At 37.6% G+C, this 20348-nt stretch overlaps 1 protein-coding gene across 7 annotated transcripts in view; it reads right to left on the bottom strand.

Moving 5' to 3' along the window:
• Positions 1-20348, bottom strand: part of CdGAPr (GTPase-activating protein CdGAPr) — a 514430-nt gene that overhangs the window by 347688 nt on the left and 146394 nt on the right. For all 7 annotated transcript variants that reach the window (XM_090388748.1, XM_090388756.1, XM_090388774.1 and 4 more), the window contains one exon: positions 9006-9108. In XM_090388748.1, coding sequence (XP_090244874.1) covers positions 9006-9108 — 103 coding nt within the window. The remainder of the gene's footprint in view (positions 1-9005; positions 9109-20348) is intronic.

Here is a 20348-nt window from a genome sequence, read left to right as displayed (position 1 = left end):
ATTCAAATTGATTCAAACATTCAAATTCAAAGATTCAAAAAATTGAAAGTGAGGAAAGACAGTTGTAGAATCGATGTGCGGAAATTTCATTTAGCCAGTGGGTAGTTGATTGGTGGAACAGACTTCCACCTTTTGTTGTGGAAGTTAATATCCTAAATAAATTTAAGGCTGAGCTGGACAGGCATTTGGAACAAATGGAGGGGTGAAATGGGAGGTTTTTTTTTTTTTTTTGCTGATGCTGCTTAAGCTTGCTTTCTTGCATCGTAAGCCTCTGCTAATGCTAATATCCAGGGAGAGAAATATTTAAAATCAAAACTTACATGCGGTCAACGATGCTTGGAGAACGGTTAGCACGTGACTATTGTCAACTCAAAATGACGCTGACAGAGAACTGGAATGTAGTGAAATTATACCCGATCTTGTTTATATTTGTTTACAAGTTAAGTCAGAATGTGAACTATGCAAATTTTTACACTTGCCGATTTTAAGATGTTATTACTAATTTTTTTGAATAATTAATTCATTATTCTGAAGTGGCCCTTGGATGCTCCTAAAAATTTTAACGTTTTCGCTCATTTTAAACCAAATTTTTAGTAAAAAAAAAAAAAAGTTAACCAAAACAGTCCCCCCCCACTATCCAAGCGATGATTAGTGCGGGGGGGTACGGTCGACTGGGTTTAAAATAAACTATAGTACCCACCAAAAGGAGTAGCCTCACAAGCTGAAAGGCCAATGGGCATAAGGCCCTTTTCTTTTATTGAATCCAATCGAACCCTCATTTGTACGCCTTGGTTTTTTATCTGCTTTTACCATGCATGGTCATACCTTTAGTCACAGCGCCACGAGAATAGACTCACAGTCACCACCAAACAAAGCAGAAGTAAAGATGTGATGGGGTGATTGCGTTACTTTGATTTTTTGATTAATCATAATTTTAAACAAAGGAAATTACATAAATGAATAACGAATAATGTAGAGAATCGATTCTGTTCCCATTTCAGTCTTTCTCTGTAATAGAAATGTAATATCCACATTCGTCCCCCATTTTCCTACTTCAGTAACCCTGTCTACTTCTTAAACAAGCTGTATATGGCGGTGGCCTTCAGTTCACTCTCGAGACTGTAGGATTATAGAACTTTCTACAGATTTAAAATTTCGGCACATCCCCTCTTCCGCCTCATTCCTGTAGGTTGTTTCTTCTTATTATTTTGACGTACGGTATCCACATTAACTCCGATCCTTTAATTTCTAGTTCTTATTCCTCTTCATTCTATTAAGATCTTGACCTCGTCTTTTATAATTTGATTTTTAACTGCAACTTCTAACTTCTACACCAACTATAAATAGTTCTTCCTTTTCGTTTTTTCATATCCAGCAGTTCAAAAAAAAAAAAAAAAAGAAGAAGAAAAAAAAAAAGTACATAACTTGTGTTTTCTTTTTCGTCTGTAATTCCCATAAAGTTTTTCTCCAATTTATTACTCTATAATTTAAAATTTTTTGTTGCCATTTCCTTCCTTTCTTTTAACTAGCGGACCAACCATTAATTTTCAACTTTTTTTTTTTTTTTTTTTTTAGTTCTCGAAAAAACTATTTTAACCATAACTTATTTCTGACATGCTCTGAACATATTTTTCAAGACTACCAATACAGTAATCTCACGATTTACGTTTAAGAACTTTTGACAGCTCAAATTCAATCTTTCGAACTTCCACTCAACTTCAATAAAACCACAAAATGTGCTCTTTTTGAAAGTAAATGAATAAGAATGAAATAGTTTTAATATATCTACTGTTTATAAATACACAATACACCAGTGATTCTTTCTTTCTTTTTTCTAAAATTAGGGTTTCTTCATTTTCTGTTAATCTATGAAATTCTCTCAACTAAAGTTAAATTTGTAACGTTAGAAAATTAGTTTTTTAATTTAATTTTATAAATAAAATTAAAACAAATAAATACATTAAACTCACAAATCCAGTAACCTTGAAACAAGATGGCTACATAGGAACTGCGCTGGACCACTTCTGAAGATTTCACAGTGTTTGTAAATCGGGAGACTTGACCTATTTTTCTCTTCCCTTAATTGCCATTATTTCTTGTTCTTCCAAATACCTCACCAGAACTATCTCTGCTAAGATATTTCGTAAATGATTTGGCACTCCACTGGTCATCTCTTTTCGGGAAGTTTTATCTTCCGAAAAGGTATCCCCGTCTTATTGCTCCTTCCTTACACAGCTGATGTAATTATGCATTCTTAAGCACCACATGCAATTCCAGGGGTTTCTTTCTGCTCTGTTTTTGACAGGATGCAATCTATTCACTTCTATTTCTACTTTCCTGTGTTGCAAGATGTCTGTCTTTCTTTTTAAAGTACTTCGTTTGTCAGAGAGTCACATAAGGTTACTCTCCACTAACTTTAATGTTATTTGTCTTTCCTCGTATATTACACGCGACAAATATAAACATTTATTGGTAGAGAAAGCATCATCACATCCTTAATAAAGAGCAGTCAGCAGCGTAACAAAAAATTTATTTGTCGATTCTTCGGGACTTGAGAACTGCTGTTGCGTGGGCTGAAATGGGGCCAGACAGCTTCTTATTACTTCTTTTTTCGAAGCAATGCAGCCAATTTGCATTATACTTATATACAGCCTAAGTATCATTGCAATGGCATTTTTTTTTATAGAACAGATCCTCATCCGGCCTCCCAACAGTTCCTCCTAGTTGAACTCATAAACACAACGGATCAGTTTCAGAGACGAAAGATTCATTGCTTGTGATTCATGGGCATCGTCGCTGCGCAAATACTGGCTTATCCGAATTTCAAAATGAAAACTGCAACTGGGTAATAAACAGGACTCGACACACACGAGTATAACCATATCATGTGAAAATGAAAGTAGACACAAAGATTCAGTCTGTTCAAAGCTTATATAAAACAACAACAATAAAATCTATACGTCATTAGATTTAGCAGAGATATCGGCCAAGAATTTTTCTAAGCCGTATTTTACTAGCTTAGTTTTAAAGGGCAGCCGAATATGCATTTAACATTTCATTTAAAAAGAAAAGAAGTAGAACACTGTAAAATTGCTTCCTTCTTTTCAATAAGTGCTATGCTTTGAGTATGATGGAAAAGAGAGAAAGAAAATTAGGAATGTAAACAATTTACAAGAGTATGTGCTCAGTGGGAGTCTGCAGTTTGGCGACCTTCCAGAAAATCCGTACTAAGCTCTGTTCTCTTTAACTGAATGGAATATTAATAGCAATAATAATAATAATACTGGAATGCCAAACCAGACACATTACGATTTCAGTCATATTATTTTAAAAATGTGTCGTCATTTTTTTTTTTTTTTTTTAATGAAAACCCCCAAACACGAACGGTATTAGACCCTATAGCACTTAGTACTGCATGGGTTGAAGGCTGAGAAGATGAAAGAAGATACTTGACATTGCACTTGAATTTCTGTAGACTGATTTTCGGGAAATAAATGTAAAGGGAGGTTGTTCCAGAAAACATAAGTTGAAGGGATAAATGAGTCAGAAGAAAAGTTGGTTCTGTGAGTTGGACAGTAAATGGATACTAATTAGTTGCGGCACGTGTTCGGAGTGGGTTGGAGTGGGAATTATAGATACCAATTCAGAAAAAGAGTGCCCATGGAAGCGAGAATTTTTTTGGGAATTTTTTAGGCGCATCGGCATCTATGGCCATAGTGGCCCATGGAAGCACTACCGTGGCATGCAGCAGAAATAGAACATCTAATTAATGACTCGTCTTTTACAAAGTGGAGAGCCTTTGTATGACACGAGTCATTAATTAACCTGACTGTCCTCTTCTGAATGGAGTTTAGGAGTCTGAAAGAGGTATCGTGGTCACCGCCCCAGATGGAGGAACAATATTTCATGGTAGGGCGGATTTAAGATTTGCACAGAGTGAGTAGAGTTTAGAAGAAAAGTAACGCCGAGAGCGAAAACCCAGGATTTCAGATGCAGAAGAAGCAATATTCGTGATGTGCCAAGAGATCTTATCCGAGAGATATTACAAGTGAGGGTAATTCCGAATAGAGACATGTGATCTCGTCTAGAGATCTGAGAGTCATCGAAGTTAAGCACAGAAGCAATAGATTCCTTTTTGCGAGATATAAGACAGGACTGAAATTAATGTTGTCTTTGCCCTATTGGAGAATTATATGGAGATCGGCATTAAGGAATTGGCAATGGATATTCGAGAAGTTGAAGCTGTTTGTGGTTTCTTGGAAAGGTTTCTCAAACTAGTAGGTGAAATGCAATGTGCCTTCGTCTGCAAAAGTATGGATAGGATTTCCAACCAGTAGAAGAAGCTCATTAATATACAAGAGGGAAAAAAAGTGGGAGAAAGAACTAAAAACCTTGGGGAACACAAGCATTCGTGAAGTTAGAGGACTAAGAGCCATCTACCATCAATCGCAGAGAGCAATCAGAAAGAAAATTTAATACTCAATTGCAAAAAAAAAACAGTCGGCAATCCATAATCAGAAACTTGTTTAGAAGCTATTTGTGCCAAACACAACGAAAAGCTTGGAAATGTCAAGAGCAACTGATTGAGGTTCACCAAACTCTTCCATTGAGTTTGTCCATAGATGGGCAACATAAATAAAGATATCACCAGTGAATTGGTACTGACAGACCAATTCACTGGTGATACATACTGCCGATCACTGATCAGATGGTAGGTTTCGAGGTGGTTTAGGAGTTGGCCGTTAATAAGTTTCTCCATTGCTTTGGAAAGATCAGAGGTAAGTGCAATGGAACGATAACTCGATGGGAAGGATTTTCCAAATTTTCTTGGGAACTGGCTGGATATGAGCAAATTTCCAAGCAGAAGGAAAAACATCATTGGAATAAAAAAAAATAAGTGTAAAAAGGCAACACAAAACAGGAACTCAGGTTTTGAAATCGATTGGCAAAACATCATCAGGACATAGAGCTTTCTTGGCATCGATACTGGTCAAAATTATTATGACATCTTTTTGATGAAAGACACAACAAGCATTGAATGGAGTGTACTGGGAATGGGTGGAGGTGGTTTACCCAGTTCATCAATACAGAAGTTAAGAGAAAGGTACGCTGCCAGTAGGTTGGCTTTATGTTTTGTAAAAAGTTTTAACAAAGGTGGGAGTAGAAATGGGCAAAAGTCGCAGCCAAATAGCTTTGGCAAGAGACAAGAATGTTCGACTACCGTTTGGACAAGAAGCAACTTCCTTACTCTTAAACTGTTCAAAATCTAGTTTGGATTGATTAATAACTGCTTTACAATTGTTGAAAGCATTAATGGAGGCAGAAAATATACCTGGAGATTTTTGGATGCGAGCCAATTGCGATATGCAGCATGAACAGTCTTGAACGACCTTAGCACATTTATTGGAAAACCAAGGTTTCGATAAAGAATGAGGTTTTAGGGTGGAGTTTGGAATAAAGAATTTCATCACTACAATAATAATTTCACTGACACCAGAAGGTTTAAAACAATAATTCAACCAAAACGAGACGGAAAATGGCCACGAGAGAGAGGCTCCACTGGAGAAGAGACCATCACCAAGTTGTGATCTGAGGTGCCTAGAGCAGGAGTGGCCAACTTAATTTGTGATGCGATCTACTTTTTTCCTTCAAAATGTGCAGCGATCTACCATCCCAAAAAATTTCATTGCACAAGGTGAAAAAAACGAGGGATGACTGTATATTTAAAATTCGTCGTGATCGACCGAAATTAAATCCGCGATCGACTCATTGGCCACCTAGAGGATCACTCACCTCGACTGTGTACCTTGAAGGGTTGTTCATGAGAAAAAGGTCAAAAGTGTTTGGTGTTTGTGGTTAGGATCGTCTGGCATTCTGGTAGATAAATGAACAACCTGTGCGACGTCATTAGCAATTTCAAAATCTCAGCATCTCGCCTAGCTGTGTTGTGTGACTAAAAAAACGAATGCCAGCTGGAGTTGTGAATGTTAAAATGAGCAAAGAAAATTACCTCTCTGAAAACCAGCAAAGCAAATTTGGCATGAAAGGAGTAAGTTGAGTTTTAGAGAAAGGGAATCAAAAGAGTTCCAAGTGATTACTGGAGTTGGGAGAACGATGTATGCAGCAAAGGAATCTGATAGAACGGGATAGAGAGATCTGAAGCAAGAGAAGACTCAAAAGAGAAGATTCCGAATTACTACTAAGTCTACTTTTGACAGGGAATATCAGAGCGAACATATTGCAAGTATCACCCTTTGGAGCAAAAGGAATCATATTCCATCGTCATAGTCAATCAGATCTTATCGCAGGTGCTGCAATTTGCAAAACTGAAGCCTTTCCAGGTAAGAGTACTCTTTTGCTTCCCTCATCGCTCTGGTTATTCTTCTCTGTACCCATTCCAACAGATCCACGTCCTTCCTAAAATAAGACTTCCAGACTTGCATGCAGTATTCAGGATGTAGCCTAACTATTTCCCCACTGTATTAGGGAAATTCCTTAATACAGTGGGGAAATGGTTAAGCCACATCTTGATTCATGTTAGAAAAATTCTTGCATATCATTGACAAAACCCCATGAGCTGTCCTTGCAGCCTGTCTGCAGTGCTCAGAGAATTTCCTATCTGACTGCAAAATTACTCCCAGCCTTTGAAGTAATATCTTTAAGGAAATCCGACATCAATACATTGTGATTACTGCCATCCGGTCAGTCTTTTATCTGCAGATTATTAATGCATGAATGGTCGTTGTTGTTTCTGTGGGTTTTTAGGCGCATAAGCAACTTAGGCCATATTGCGCCGTATATAATGTCTGTAAATTACATGTAGTCGAATTTTCTATTTGCTGGACGAAAAACACGAGTTTCCTGGAGTAAAATCATGCTACTCTCGCCTGAGTTCGACTAACTCAGCCACGAAACGTCACCATAAAAATTCCTGGCATCACAACTGTGCTGCCCACGAGGGCGAATGATCACCGCTGCTAATCTGATTAAGAGTATTGCTTTTTCTTGTCTCTCTAACATGTGGTGTAGGAGACTATCATCCAATGAAGCCACAAAAGTCTTGCTACTGTTCAGAGTGACTAACCTACGAGGTCCAATCGATATCTGGAAAGTTAAAGTCCCCCATTATAAGATAGTCTGATTTGCTACCTCACTATGTCTGTACAGTTGTTCGTTATATTTATCACAGCCGTTAGACCTATAACGCACTCCCACCGTTATCAGGCATCGACAAATTTGTTCAAAATCTAGGTGCCACTGTCAAAAGTTAATTTCCAGCTGGGAGAAGGACGGCATACTAGGGGGGGGGGGCACTTCTGGAACAGCTATTACGCAGTAAACTGGAGTTACGTGAGCTGTCATTTCTTTTCCTGATCATTTAAGAAAAGTTAAAATCTGCTGTATCGATGGTGAATAAAAAACCAATTACAAAGTGCTTTCCAAGTCACTTCAATTTTCGTGCTACCCTAACGACGGCCGGACAGGATTGGCTGGGTGTTATTCTTCGTCACGTTCCTTCAGGCAATCTTATCGGCTGAAGGAACGTTGGCCTTTCATCGGTGGGTGGGCATGTACCCTGGTATACCACGGTAACTGCCCACCCACCGATGAAAGGCCAACAAGCCATGAAACGGTGCCGTCTGGGTGGTGCTGCCCACTGAGAATAAGTAACAATAGTCTTCTCTTTAAGTGGAGCGTTACTTATTCGAGGTAGTGCAATACATGCCAACTCGTTGAGAAGGATGAGCACAATATGAGATACAGATAAAAGGATGCCCTTCAAACTACTAACGTAGTTTTTTTTTATGAGTTGTCTATGGTGTATCTACATCGATATTATATAGATTATTATACTCTTAAAGATATGATGCCTTGTTGCATTTAATTTTACTTAAATATTAAGTGCGTTAATGGCATTTGTCTAGTTTGTCAAAGGAGGGACTTCTCGGACCCTACTCCTGCCCTGTATCTATACAGAGGGTAGAGCAGCTAGCAGGATAGTTGATGACCGCTGTCGTCCCTCAATCTGGCTTGCCTTTTAATATTTTTGGCCATCATGAAAATATTTAATGCAGAAAGGTGAATGGCAGTTAGATTCGGGTCTAGTACGATGCAGTCTGATATAATAGCTGCATAGCTTGTTGGGCCTCTTGATAATGAAGGCCAATTCTCGAAAAAGTTCTGAAAAACGTGTTTCATCTGAATTATCAGGTTAACAGCTTGAAGCAATAGTAGAATAGCGTCACTGAGGGGGTATTCAAAAACATTGTCTAGCAACAATAATCAGAAAGCAAGCGTTCAGCAGGTGAGGAAGCGGAAATGATCGTGTGAAGAGTAGTTGAATGTACAGCGAGCAAGTAAACGCAAGCTAAAGAAAAGCTGTCAATCAAAGAGAAACTGAATCCGCCAGAGGCTGTGAACGATTCACGCAGAACTGCTGTATTATTCTCGCAGGCCACAAAAGCACGGTCGCCAATGGTGAAGTGAATGGGGACTTTTCACTTGTTAAAACTGCCCGTGGGGTTCACTATAGGAATTATTGCATAAATATGCTCACGGTCCTAACAGAAGAATAAATTTGCTCATTGGAGCATATTTTTCACAGTTAAGTATATAAAGTTAAATGAACCTAAAAAAAAAAAATACTGTCAGTAATTTCATTGTGCAAAACTACTGTAAACGCAAGAAACACAATGTGCAGTGATGAAAATTTTATGCGGATAAACAGGTAAAGAAAAAAATCTGACCCCAGCGTACAGGGCGTGCGGGCATGCACGCACGTCCACCCAAGCACACAATTTGGTACGAAGATTAATACTAGATTTACAGAGGTTTATCCTCCCCTACCCCGATTCATTCTCCTTATAAGACAAATAAACGCGTGACATTTATTTACTCAGGATGTCAAGATGTTTTCCCACGCGACATCTGCCTTGTTTACCTGTCACAGAAGCGAGCAAATAATAAATAGATAACCCCTGTACAAATAGGTTCGTTTGACTTACCAGAGAATGGGCATCGTTGTCGACGTCAACGTAGGTGACATGTCGCCTAGGGAGACCCACGGATGACGGGGGGCTGTGACTCTCTTCTTCACTGTCGGGATGCCTGTAGAAAGTAAAGTTGCATAAATCACAGGTAATTACTACCTCATACTTCATTAATACCTCTTAATAGCAACATTAAAAAAAATCAAATGCAGGTTTCGTGCTAACGTAGAAGCATTTGTATTTTCCTGTGATAAAAATGCTTCCTTTTTCACTCTTGGGCTGACTATTAAGACTGCAACCGTCTCTCACTCAGGTTAGCTGTACACCATTTTGAGTCGCCCGTTTAATTTACAGTTGTTGTTGTTGAATAGAATGCAAAACAAGATGCAATCATTCAATAACTTTTCGGACGAAAACGAAATGAACCAGAACTTTTAAAAGCCCTCGTATCAAGAATTATAGTTCACGCAAGATCTATAATTGTATTGCGCACAAGCCACCAGCTAGAGTTAAAAAAACTATAAAAATGGGTCAATGAAACAGGTTTTAAAATCTGTAACCTACAAACATTTGCGTTTTGGAAGATTAAAAAAGAAAGAACATTTTATAAAAGTAACAAATCGTGCGTTCATAAAAATAAAGCACATTTTCGGTAATTATAGCTATGAATAAACTAATATGAATGAAAAAAAATTCTAGAGGATGGACAAGGGTAGACTGTTTTCCTCGTTGAGAAATAAGGAAGTTTCCACAACAGTGATGGGAGGGTAGAAACTTCCTCTCTTTCTCGGCGTGATCTGACCTTTAATGAGTGGTTGACAGTATATGTTAATGCACGCGTGTCATACTCAAGCCTAGAAATAATACTAACGATAGAAGAGATACACAGACATGCTCCAGAATGTAGAAGCAACCTCAGTGAAAGTACCGTATTATGGCTTTAACCAGTAAGGAGATTTCATCAACTTTCTTAGACAAGTTAGCACCCGGTATTTCAAAATTGCAGCATTCTCTACGGGTACCATTAAACTCACAATTCCTTATGTCAATCACCTTAATATTTTACGTTTTTAATGTGTCTTAGGATGCGTGATCCATGCATTCATAATTTCATAAATATAGTTTCATAGAAATATTTTAATGGAGAACATGATTGCCGAATAATATCGATGGGTATCAGGGATTTCGAATTGTGCTTATCCTTATCTTTGCTGGCTGATGTTAGACGGAAAAATTTATTTGGGCCTATTCCGAAGTCATTTATCCAGAAGTTAAAACATCCCCGGATGCTTGAACTTTTAGCTGAGTACATTTTCATCCCGCATCAATCTGAAAACAGCGACAAGACCATGAACTGCATTTTATGATTTCCAATGATTTATTACGACGTAAATCATTAAGGCTACTTATTCTGAGAGAAGCAACCTTTCATACCTCAGAAAACCACGTAGACGCCATTCTCAAGTAGCTGAAATAGGTAATAATAATAATAAAAAACATTATCTGACTGCATCGAGCAGACCATAAACAGTGACTGCAGGAATATGCGTCACCACCTATGTAGGCCAAAATGCAACCTGACCTCTGCTCAGTCAGTTCGAAGTGATACTAGTATAGCAACACAGAATGAGAACCTGATTACACTTGGTCAGCATTACCCTAGAGAGGGGAGGTTCAGTTGAGTGACTGCTCAAATGGGCAGAGGAGAAATGACATGACTAGTCTGTAGTCGTGCATTCAGCTGGCCGGAAAGAGGGTCACACAGTCGTTGGGTCTGAAACGCCATAAATTGTACGGCTACGGAAGATTACATGAGTAATTGCTGAAAATGACCCTCATTGTTTATTGACCTGAACAAGACAAAAAAGCAGTAGACGGGAACCCTTTCATCGCTTGTCTTTTTAAGAATTGGAAGACAAAGTACTGGCACTGAGTGTGAGTTAGAAAATGGCATTGTTCTAATCTGAATTAAAAATTACTGCTGAACGAAATTGTGGGTTTATGACCAAAACGAAAATTGCTCCTTTCAGCAGCTCACTGATAAAATAGCTAACAACGAGTAGCAAAACGTGACTGATAATGACCGGGCCAGAAGGAAAAAAGGAGGACAACTTCCAGCATACATGCAGGACAAGCAAATCTCCATAAAACTAATGTAATAGGAACGATCAGTATGCACGGCATAAGAAACATCTGGCGGGAATGAAAACAGGAACACCAAAGAAGCAACAATAAAATGGCAAAGTAAAAGAGGTCTGCTATATATTATTTGTCCTGTCCTGAACCTGTTGATTTTTTATTTTTAACGCATTCGAAACTCAGGTAAATTTAGAGCAACGGCTTCAAGTATGCGAGTGATATAAAATATCAATAAACAAAATATTTTTCTACGTATATTTTGAGAGGATTACACAGGGTCAGGGACGTTTACAAAGGTAGAAAATACAAGAATATTATCATATTCTGTAACGTGTGGAATTAAAAACATTCATAATTCTCTTCATCGCAGAGCGATCTGACAACCCAGCGTTGAATTATTTTCACTAAAATGAGAGATGGCAAGAGGTGTCGAATATTGAAATAAAAATAAATAAAAACAAAACTCAAATAAGTTTAAAACAAAACCTTCAGGCATAAGTTTCATGATCACTAAAGTTCAATCCTTTTACATTAGATCTGACTCGTAAGTGGGTGGACGGAGGAAAAAAAAAAAAAAAAATTGTACCAATACTGCTACAAGGCAACAAAGTAAATTGTTCTGTGTGCACGGGGTGTGATGCTTAGCATCAGAGTCAATTTGGCGTTCATAGTAACAAGCAAACAAAAACAACACAATATTATTCAGTTTCCTACAGCGAAGGACATCTCTCTAGTAGGAATTTACCGGGATATGCGAAAAGTTGTACGTCGACAAGTGTATGCTACGCCCACGAGTGCAAGGATGGAGAAATCGTTACCATGAAAGAAGAAAAACTCAGACATTCAGTGGTGACCAGTTTTTTAAAATAATTCATTTATCAACAACTGCCCACTAGATCTTTAGTTAGAAGAAAGAAAGCTAAAGAAAAGCACAGAGTGCTGTTCATTGCATTCCCTAGTCTTCAAAAAAAAAAAAAAAAAAAAAAATAGCATTAACGATCAAAAGAGAAACATGCAGAAAATTTCTGCAATTTTCGAAGGAAGGGTTGGCAAAATGTGGAAGCGAGATCACATAAAGATACTTTTTCTTGATAAGCGACCGTTATCAAGAAAAAGTATCTTCACTTATCACAGATGTAATCAGTAATATAATGGGTATTCAATACTCTTAAGATGCAGTAAAATCATGCTAGAGTGCATTTTTAGTAAGGCTGCCCGAAGAAATATGCAGTCCTTCACATTTTAAAAGGGTTAGTTGAGAACTTGTACAATTATGCATCAGTACAACATCCCTGAGTTTTATGGAAAAACTTGTGGATCTGCAGAGTGATAGACAAAATGAGTGAGCGATGGTGAAGCTAAGTGCTATGCGACAAACGACCGCTTTTTTTTTTTACATTAGAGTGGAAGAAACTACTGTATAAAGTGTAATGCACGTTCGGGTTTTACTATTGCATTAGCAGAATGACAGCCTTTTTGGTAACAACTGGAAATGCCACAGGGCCGAAACCATTATAATAAAATCCATTTGTAATGGGCAATATATTCTGTATTTAACTGACAGCTAATGAACCCATACTCTCCTTGTTTCTGTTATTGTATACTATATATTCATGTGTAATGAACTGTTCACTCTGATTAACAGTATGGTATTCACTTTGAATCAGAGCAGAAGGTTTTTTTTTTTTTTTAAGTGCCATGAAAGAGAAAACTGTGACCTTCGAGAAAAATCCAGCTAGTTTATCCATTACAGTAGCACCACATTTTATTCAAAAGAGACCCCTCGTGATTTGCACGCAAAAATATAGAGATTCAGATTTACCAGCCAAAATACTACTGATTGTAGCGAAAACGAATTGAAAGAGTCAATCTCCGACGTTTCAGATTAGCTCAGACTTTTTGTTCTTGTTGTCAAAAATTTATTTAGAATACAGGCCTATTACTTAAAATTTTAATATTGTATCCGAAAGTTTACAAAAAAGTATTGTGTATACTTTAAGCTTTTTGTGAAGTACAAACGGTACTTTAGAAGCATAAAACCGTATTTGCAAGATTATCATTGCATTACGACAGAGTAGCCTGATTTTTCCGTAGTGCTTGACCAGAAGTTCGGAGGAGCCTTAAGGAGCCAAATATCAGCATATGTGTTTCACACGCATTCCACACATTGCACGAAGGTGGCGAAAGCAAAGCCACCTTCGATTGCAGATTTCTCGGATGTCGTGGAAAAAAAAAAAAAAATCTTATACTGTCATCGGCGAACAGTTGTCACCGTCAAAAGAGACCCCTCGAGATTGTGAGAGTCTGGACATTATTCTTGAGAAGCTCCAACAAATAAATCACAGGAAACAGGTCTGGCTAGATGATGGATGAAGAACAGCTCATCCCATCTCTAAAACTAACGCGATTTCGACACATCCACGATTTTTTGACTATCATATACACCAACCTTTGAAGAGAAGTATCGTTATATGTTAAAAAAAAAAAAAAAAAACCTACTTTTTTGGTTAACCCTCGTATAAGACAAATATTTTTAGAAAATATCTTATTTATAAGTACAAATAAGATTCACCACATTAAAGCAAATAAAAAAAAAGGAATTGAAGTAGTGATTTTTATTACCGTAAAAAAGTTAACTCAAACTTGAATCGTTCTTAATCTCAGGACTTTTAACATACACATAAAAAAAGCACAGCCCTAAGACTGAGGTAACAGAAGCGAAATTGCGAAAGAAATTCTTCATGGGAAATGTAGAAGAACATAGACTATAAACAGTCAGATGCAATGTTTACATCTGACCGCAACTTCAACGAACTGAGTTCGAAAATTAAAGTGATGGGTAACACAACTCTGCATTTTGAAAAAAATTCATTGATGCTTTCTCAGAAAAGGGTTTTTCTGAAACATTCTATAATGCTGATCTCACAAAAAATGACTTCCGTTTGTTTACATCATATCAGGTTTCTTTATTTTTTTCAGAATTTTTATTACTTTTGGCAGAATTTGTGCATTGAAATTAAAACAAAATGCTGCTTTTACCAGACTTTTATATTTAAATATATGTTGAAAACACTATTAAAAAGAACAGCGAGGTAAAAATTCACTAAACATTCACCTCTCATTTTAAAAACTGATCAACGATGGGTCAAAATTTTCGTTTCTTTGATTTTCTTGAAGATCCTTCTAACCTCACAGTCCTTCAGCATCCAGCAATAGTCAGCCATCACCTTGATATTCCACCTCCCCTGTTACCTCATTTCCATGTCTTTAATATTCCTGGTGAAACCTTTCGCCCTGTTCTTCACTAACGCCTCCCAGATTTTCTCGGAAGTAAAAATGTACCTTGATACCCATGTTGCAGCCCAACTTCTTGATGTTTGCCAACATATTTTCAAATATATTCTTGTAGTCTAGATCCTTGTCGTTTCCTAAGAAGTTCTCAACAACAGATCTGAAGCTAATCCATGCCTGTTTTCCTCTTTTATTCATAGTTCCCGCAAAATCTTGGTCCCTCATCAGTTTGCCAATTTGAGGTCCAACAAAAATATTTTGGTTTAGCTGCTCATTGGTGATCGATGGGAATTTATTACAAGGGTAGTTGAAGCAGGGACTTTCCTGAGGCAAAGCTTTCACAAGACGTTTCTTCAAACCCAGTTTGATGTGCAAGGCGGGAAAGAGGACAGTTTTGGGGTCTACTAGTGGTTTATGAACTATGTTCTTTAATACAGGCAACAAACTGCCACTCTGACAGAAGTGGGGCAGTTTGTTGTCAAGGGAAGTGAGGCACTGGGATGTCAAGGGCCTTCACATCCCAGTGCTTATTCCTTGCCTGAATACAAAGCAAGGAAAATGGCAGATAGAATATTCAGAAACACCATACCCTTCTTACTCTTTGCGTTTTATCCCTCTGCGTTAACTAAACAACGTAACAGCCATTATAGTGGTGTGTAGGACTCCGCCAAATCATGGGAATTGCAAATGGATTAACCTTCTTTTCACCATTTTCCACAATCTCAATGCTTCAACACAGGTTCGGCAATCCTTATGTGGAGCCCATTGTTTATCATGGTTACCTAGTTTCACCACAAAATAAGCACAATACACATGTTTTACAAATTCGCCTGAGACCGACTAACTCTGGTACTGTGTAAAAAAAAAAAAAAAAACCCAACAAAAGTTCCTTGCTTCAACTGATGGGATTAGACACAGGTCCATTTAAACCCGGTTTGAGGGGCTGTGATTACAACCACTGTACCATCCGCGTGGACATTATTAGATATGACAAGTTCTATCAAATTAAATCAATTTAAGCAGAACCACGGATAAATACGGCATTTATCTAAGTTTAACATAAGACGAAGCCTCAGTACCGAATACTTGGCGTGAAATTCTCGTGACTCTCGTGGAAGATGCATTCAGACTTCTTAATTAAGCGACTTCTGTATTTTGTTTTGGTATGCATATAGGCAGAAAATCCCGCTTCATAGAGATATGTAGTTGAGAAAGGCAGCAATACTAATTTTGCTTTCTCAGACAAGATTTTGAATTCATCTTGCAAATGCAACCAAAACTCTGGTAGACTGATTCTGAAACAAGATTTTTAATTCGCTGTGAGATGTCAAATCTATGAGGAGCTCGTATTCTGCCGGGTTTAAGCTAGGTGGTTTTTTGTTCACGCTGAACAGAATGTGAGCGCCATGCTGGTGCTCCAGTCTGCCTCGTCGTCTGTCCGTCTTGTACTACAATAATTTTGAAGCTATTGGCAGCAAAATGACTGAACGTCGTCTGCTAGAGAATGGGCAAAATTCAACCTGACAAAATTTTATTCAGAATGTGATTTCTAATTTTCTAATTCTTTAATTTCATTCAATTTTTAGCTATTTTATTTTCCTGGAGCGGCCGCAGAGCCCTTAGGGCTCCACGGAGCACAGGTTGGAAACCACTGCTCTAAGGAATCATTATAATAAGGATGTATCAAAATGGCCAAACATTAACAAGTATCGCGTGGAATTCAGATGTTAATAATAATATAGTAGCAATATGTTATTAGTCATTCCCGTGTTATGTAAGAAGTCCTGGAACGTATTTCTTACGTATGTTGGGGACTTTTGTATTTTTGCATTAACCGGGATTTGTTTTTTACCGTCTATCCCGGAAAATCGAGAGTCTACTGTAGATTGTACTAACAGAGAAGCCCAGTAAACCGGAAAGTGCAAATTGCTTTTAATGTTTTTAAGAACAATAAATTGGAGGTTATTGAATTATAACCCCAGGGGCTCACATCTGGCGAGCCCCTGGGGTTATGGGCATGGGCATGGTACACCCAGGGTCCTGAGCTGGATATCATCATTCTTCTCTTTCTTGGTGATTCCCTTTTCTCTCTCTCTCTCTCAGGGTGGCTCAGGAATTTTTTTTTTTTTTTGGCTGGTGCAGCATAAGCCTAAGGCTTCCTTGCACCATATAGCTAGTAATAATAATAATAATAATAATAATAATAACTTTGACAAATATAACAAAATAAGTTCGGATTGTTCAAACACTTTTGTGACGACATTTTACTCATTTTTCAGAACGAGTTTAACACGAAAACCCCAAAAATAAACTGAGCACACACTGATAAACAGTGCTGCATGGAGCTCTCAACGTCAACAAACAAATGACTGAAGGCAGTGTTGCCAACATGACGCGTGAGGAATTTTTATGGGCTCTTTTCACAACGCGGCTGAGTTTTTGGTCTCAAGCGAGGGTAGCATGGTTTTTTTTCTCCCGGAAACTCAGGTTTTTCGTACAGCAAATCGACCACAGAACACCACAATTTAGAGACAAAATACACGGAGCAATATTAAGGGTTTAGTAGGATTTAGTAGCTGATGCTCCTAAACCCTACTACAACAATTCACAACATCATTTAAGTTATTTGTAAAAAAAGGTTACGTGACAGAAGAAATCGAATAAGATTTCTGAAATCAATGTAAAAAACTGAGTTAAAAACAGCTATCAGTTTACAAACATCGAAAAACAACCAGAGTGGTGTGGTGATTGGTGATGGCGACAGGAAAGTTTTTGATCCTGATTTCATGTCCTGTGTATCGAAGTCCTCATCTCAAAGTGATAATATTAGAGCCAACTGCGTTTCGCAGCAGTTCAGTAAATCACTCTGAAGTGAATGATCCCGAAAGTAAATTTCTGAGCAGTGACCTGACTTACAGCTGTTTATTTTGCGTCTTATATTAATCATCCATTTTTAAATAAAAGAAAACAAGCCACCTGCGCCAGCTAAGGTGATCTAGAATTACGAGTGTATTTTCATTATTAATGGAGCTTTTGTCTTCCGTATTCTAGGAGGTGCAACGGAACACAGCCTTAACATAAAGGCACTTCAAATTTATAACTTAAATCTTAAGATAATGACACGTAGTTTATGATCACAACGCTATTTATTCCCAATTATATGTAACAAGCGTTACATTTCCCTGACTTTCCTACTTATGAGCACCACGCATTCATTTAGGAAAACTTTTTTGTACGCAGTCTTATTCTTTAACTGTTCCAGATATGAGAACTCAAAATGCCCTCCACGAAACTGCAGAAGGGAAGGGCGGAAAATAGTGCAATTAATCTAGAATGTAATGCATATGCTTGTGCGTTAAGACTGCTGCTTGTTTACTAATTTAGGAGGGCGACGTTAGAGAACGCTTCAACAATCCATTAAAACCACGCCCTGCTGTTTCAAGTGAATCCATTAATTGTGACAACATAAAAGCAATTTCAAACGACCATATGGAGCGATGTGTGTGAAATATAAGTAAAGGGTGGGCAGTTCCTCACGAAAATTATATTTAGAAATTAGTTAATTTTGGCATGTGGTTAGTTGACGTCTGACAGTTTCCTTACACAGATAACGTGCTCTGAAGTGCGACTGCTGCATAATTTTCATTTCTTTCTTTCTCATTTGCAAAGTCCTCTGAAGATGTTAATTCAATACCAATGTTTTCTTCCAAGTTCTCGCGTATGGGAGTAAACCTTGGTGTCTCATTTTTAAAGACCACGTAGGGGGCTCTTTCTCCCCTACGTGGTCTTTAAAAATCATAGTAAATATACTGTGGGTCACTTCGTCGATATGTTACTTTCGTTACTGAGGTAACATACCATACCAAAGATGACTTCCAAGGGCCTACCGCCAATACCATACTGTTGCGGTTTTAAAATAGCATTTTCCACAGGAACAGAATCAAAAACTTCACTGATATCAAAGTACAGTATTGTAAATGACTCTTACCTAGGGAATTGCGTATACATTAGAGCAGGGGTGGGCAACTTTTTTCGTCAGCGGGCCGAATGAAATATTCGTATCATGATGCGGGCCGAATGAAATTTTCGCATCATGATGCGGGCCGAATGAAATTTTCGCATCATGATGCGGGCCGGAATAGATTGAATGATTTAATAAAAAAAATCAGAACCTAAAAAATGTTATATTACTTGAATTACCAAATTATTAATGTATTTTTAAAAAATATATCTGAATGTCCAATTATCATTGAAAATGCGGCATTCGGCATCATTTTTTCTTTTTTTTTTAATTGGCTCATTTTATGGGCTATAAATTATATTAAATTAAAAATTGTAATAATTAGAAAAGGCATAAAACATAAAATATCTCGCACCAATATTATTTTTTCAATAAGAAATCAAACCCAAAGGAACTTCGTTCGATCGATGCTACAATAATAATTAGAAAATAACTCTTTGACGCTGCGTAGAATCACTTGGTTACTGTTGTACTGGCCGCGATTCCCGATTGAACCGAATTAAGCCGAACGTTTACGGCGAGTGTAGTCAGGTATGGATTTTCTATATTTATGCATTTACCGAGGGGGCCGGATTCAACATCGTCGCGGGCCGGATGTGGCCCGCGGGCCGGCTGTTGCCCACCCCTGCATTAGAGTTTTAAATCATCAAATTTACGAAAGTTGGTCTAGCATTAATGAAGCCATCGCTTATAATACTTTTAAAAACGGGCAGTGAGCTGAATACGCACTACAATTTTGGACAGGCTCAGTTGACAAATTGGCACATAAGCAATTGGAGACCTTTATCATCATACACTACTATATTTAGGATTGCTGTTTAACCCAATCAATTTTTAGAATATTATCACTCCTCAGTGAGTGTTTTTCAATTTATTTATATTGAATATCTATGATTTTGAAGCTACATAATACCGATTCCAAATCTGGACGTCTAGCACAATCTATCATACATTATCAAAATGTATGATAGATTGTTTGTTCATGGTGATGGCTTTGAATTTTGCTTCTATAAAGAGAAATCGCACATCATTCAAAAGCCTCGACTACGAAAAAGTTTACGATATTAACTAGAATTTAATAAGTTAATTTAAAAATAGGAAATTAAGTAATTGATGCGTTTGCGCAAAAGACTGACATTGCATCTCAGGATATTACAAGCATAAAGATAACAGCTGAACCAGCTGTTGTTCTTGTAATAGGTTTTAAGAGCATCGGCAAATAAGGCCATATTGCTCCATGTAAATTGCGTGTGTTCTACGGTCATTTTCTGTTTGCTGGACGAAAAATCCAAGTTCCCGGAAGTAAAAACCATGCTACACTCGCTTGAGACCGACTAACTCCGCCAGATCGTGAAAAATGCCATAAAAATTGCTCACGTCATCGACAGGACTCGAACTGAAGCTTTTCCACCGGGTCGGAGGACAGCGATTCTACTAATTGTGCGGCAGTTAGTAGGCACGAGGGCAGCTGACCCAGTAGGGAAACACATAAAAGGGTTTCATATGCGTTTTTATTAACTTGGGTATAGGTGATGATCATATCCAGACACAGTTGCGGCGTATTTTTTTTCTCCCTTAAGTATTCCTTTATTCTTTTGACAGAAAAGTTGGAATGGTATCAAGGAGAGATACAATACATAAGTTCAATTCCTCACTCCATTGGCTTAATTAGAGAAATATAAGTTAAAAAAAAAAAGTTAGGAGTTACTACTTATTAAGTTTAATATATTTTAAAAAAAAATCCATATGGAAGACTACAGTTAGTGGTGGCTTTGAGGAAACCAAGTTGACTTCAATCTCTGAATGCCATACTAACTGTGTTCCCTCGAGATCAAAGGGAGAACGATGGGAACAAGGAAAGAATACTTTCACAAAATCAGAATTAAAATTCTAGAAGAGTTAAGTCT

Source organism: Mastigoproctus giganteus, chromosome 2 (assembly GCF_048544385.1).
Source record: "Mastigoproctus giganteus isolate SK-2022 chromosome 2, ASM4854438v1, whole genome shotgun sequence".
Lineage (NCBI taxonomy): Eukaryota > Metazoa > Arthropoda > Arachnida > Uropygi > Thelyphonidae > Mastigoproctus > Mastigoproctus giganteus.
The sequence above is the reverse complement of the archived record's forward strand: the minus strand, read 5'-3'. Positions and strand labels throughout refer to the sequence as shown.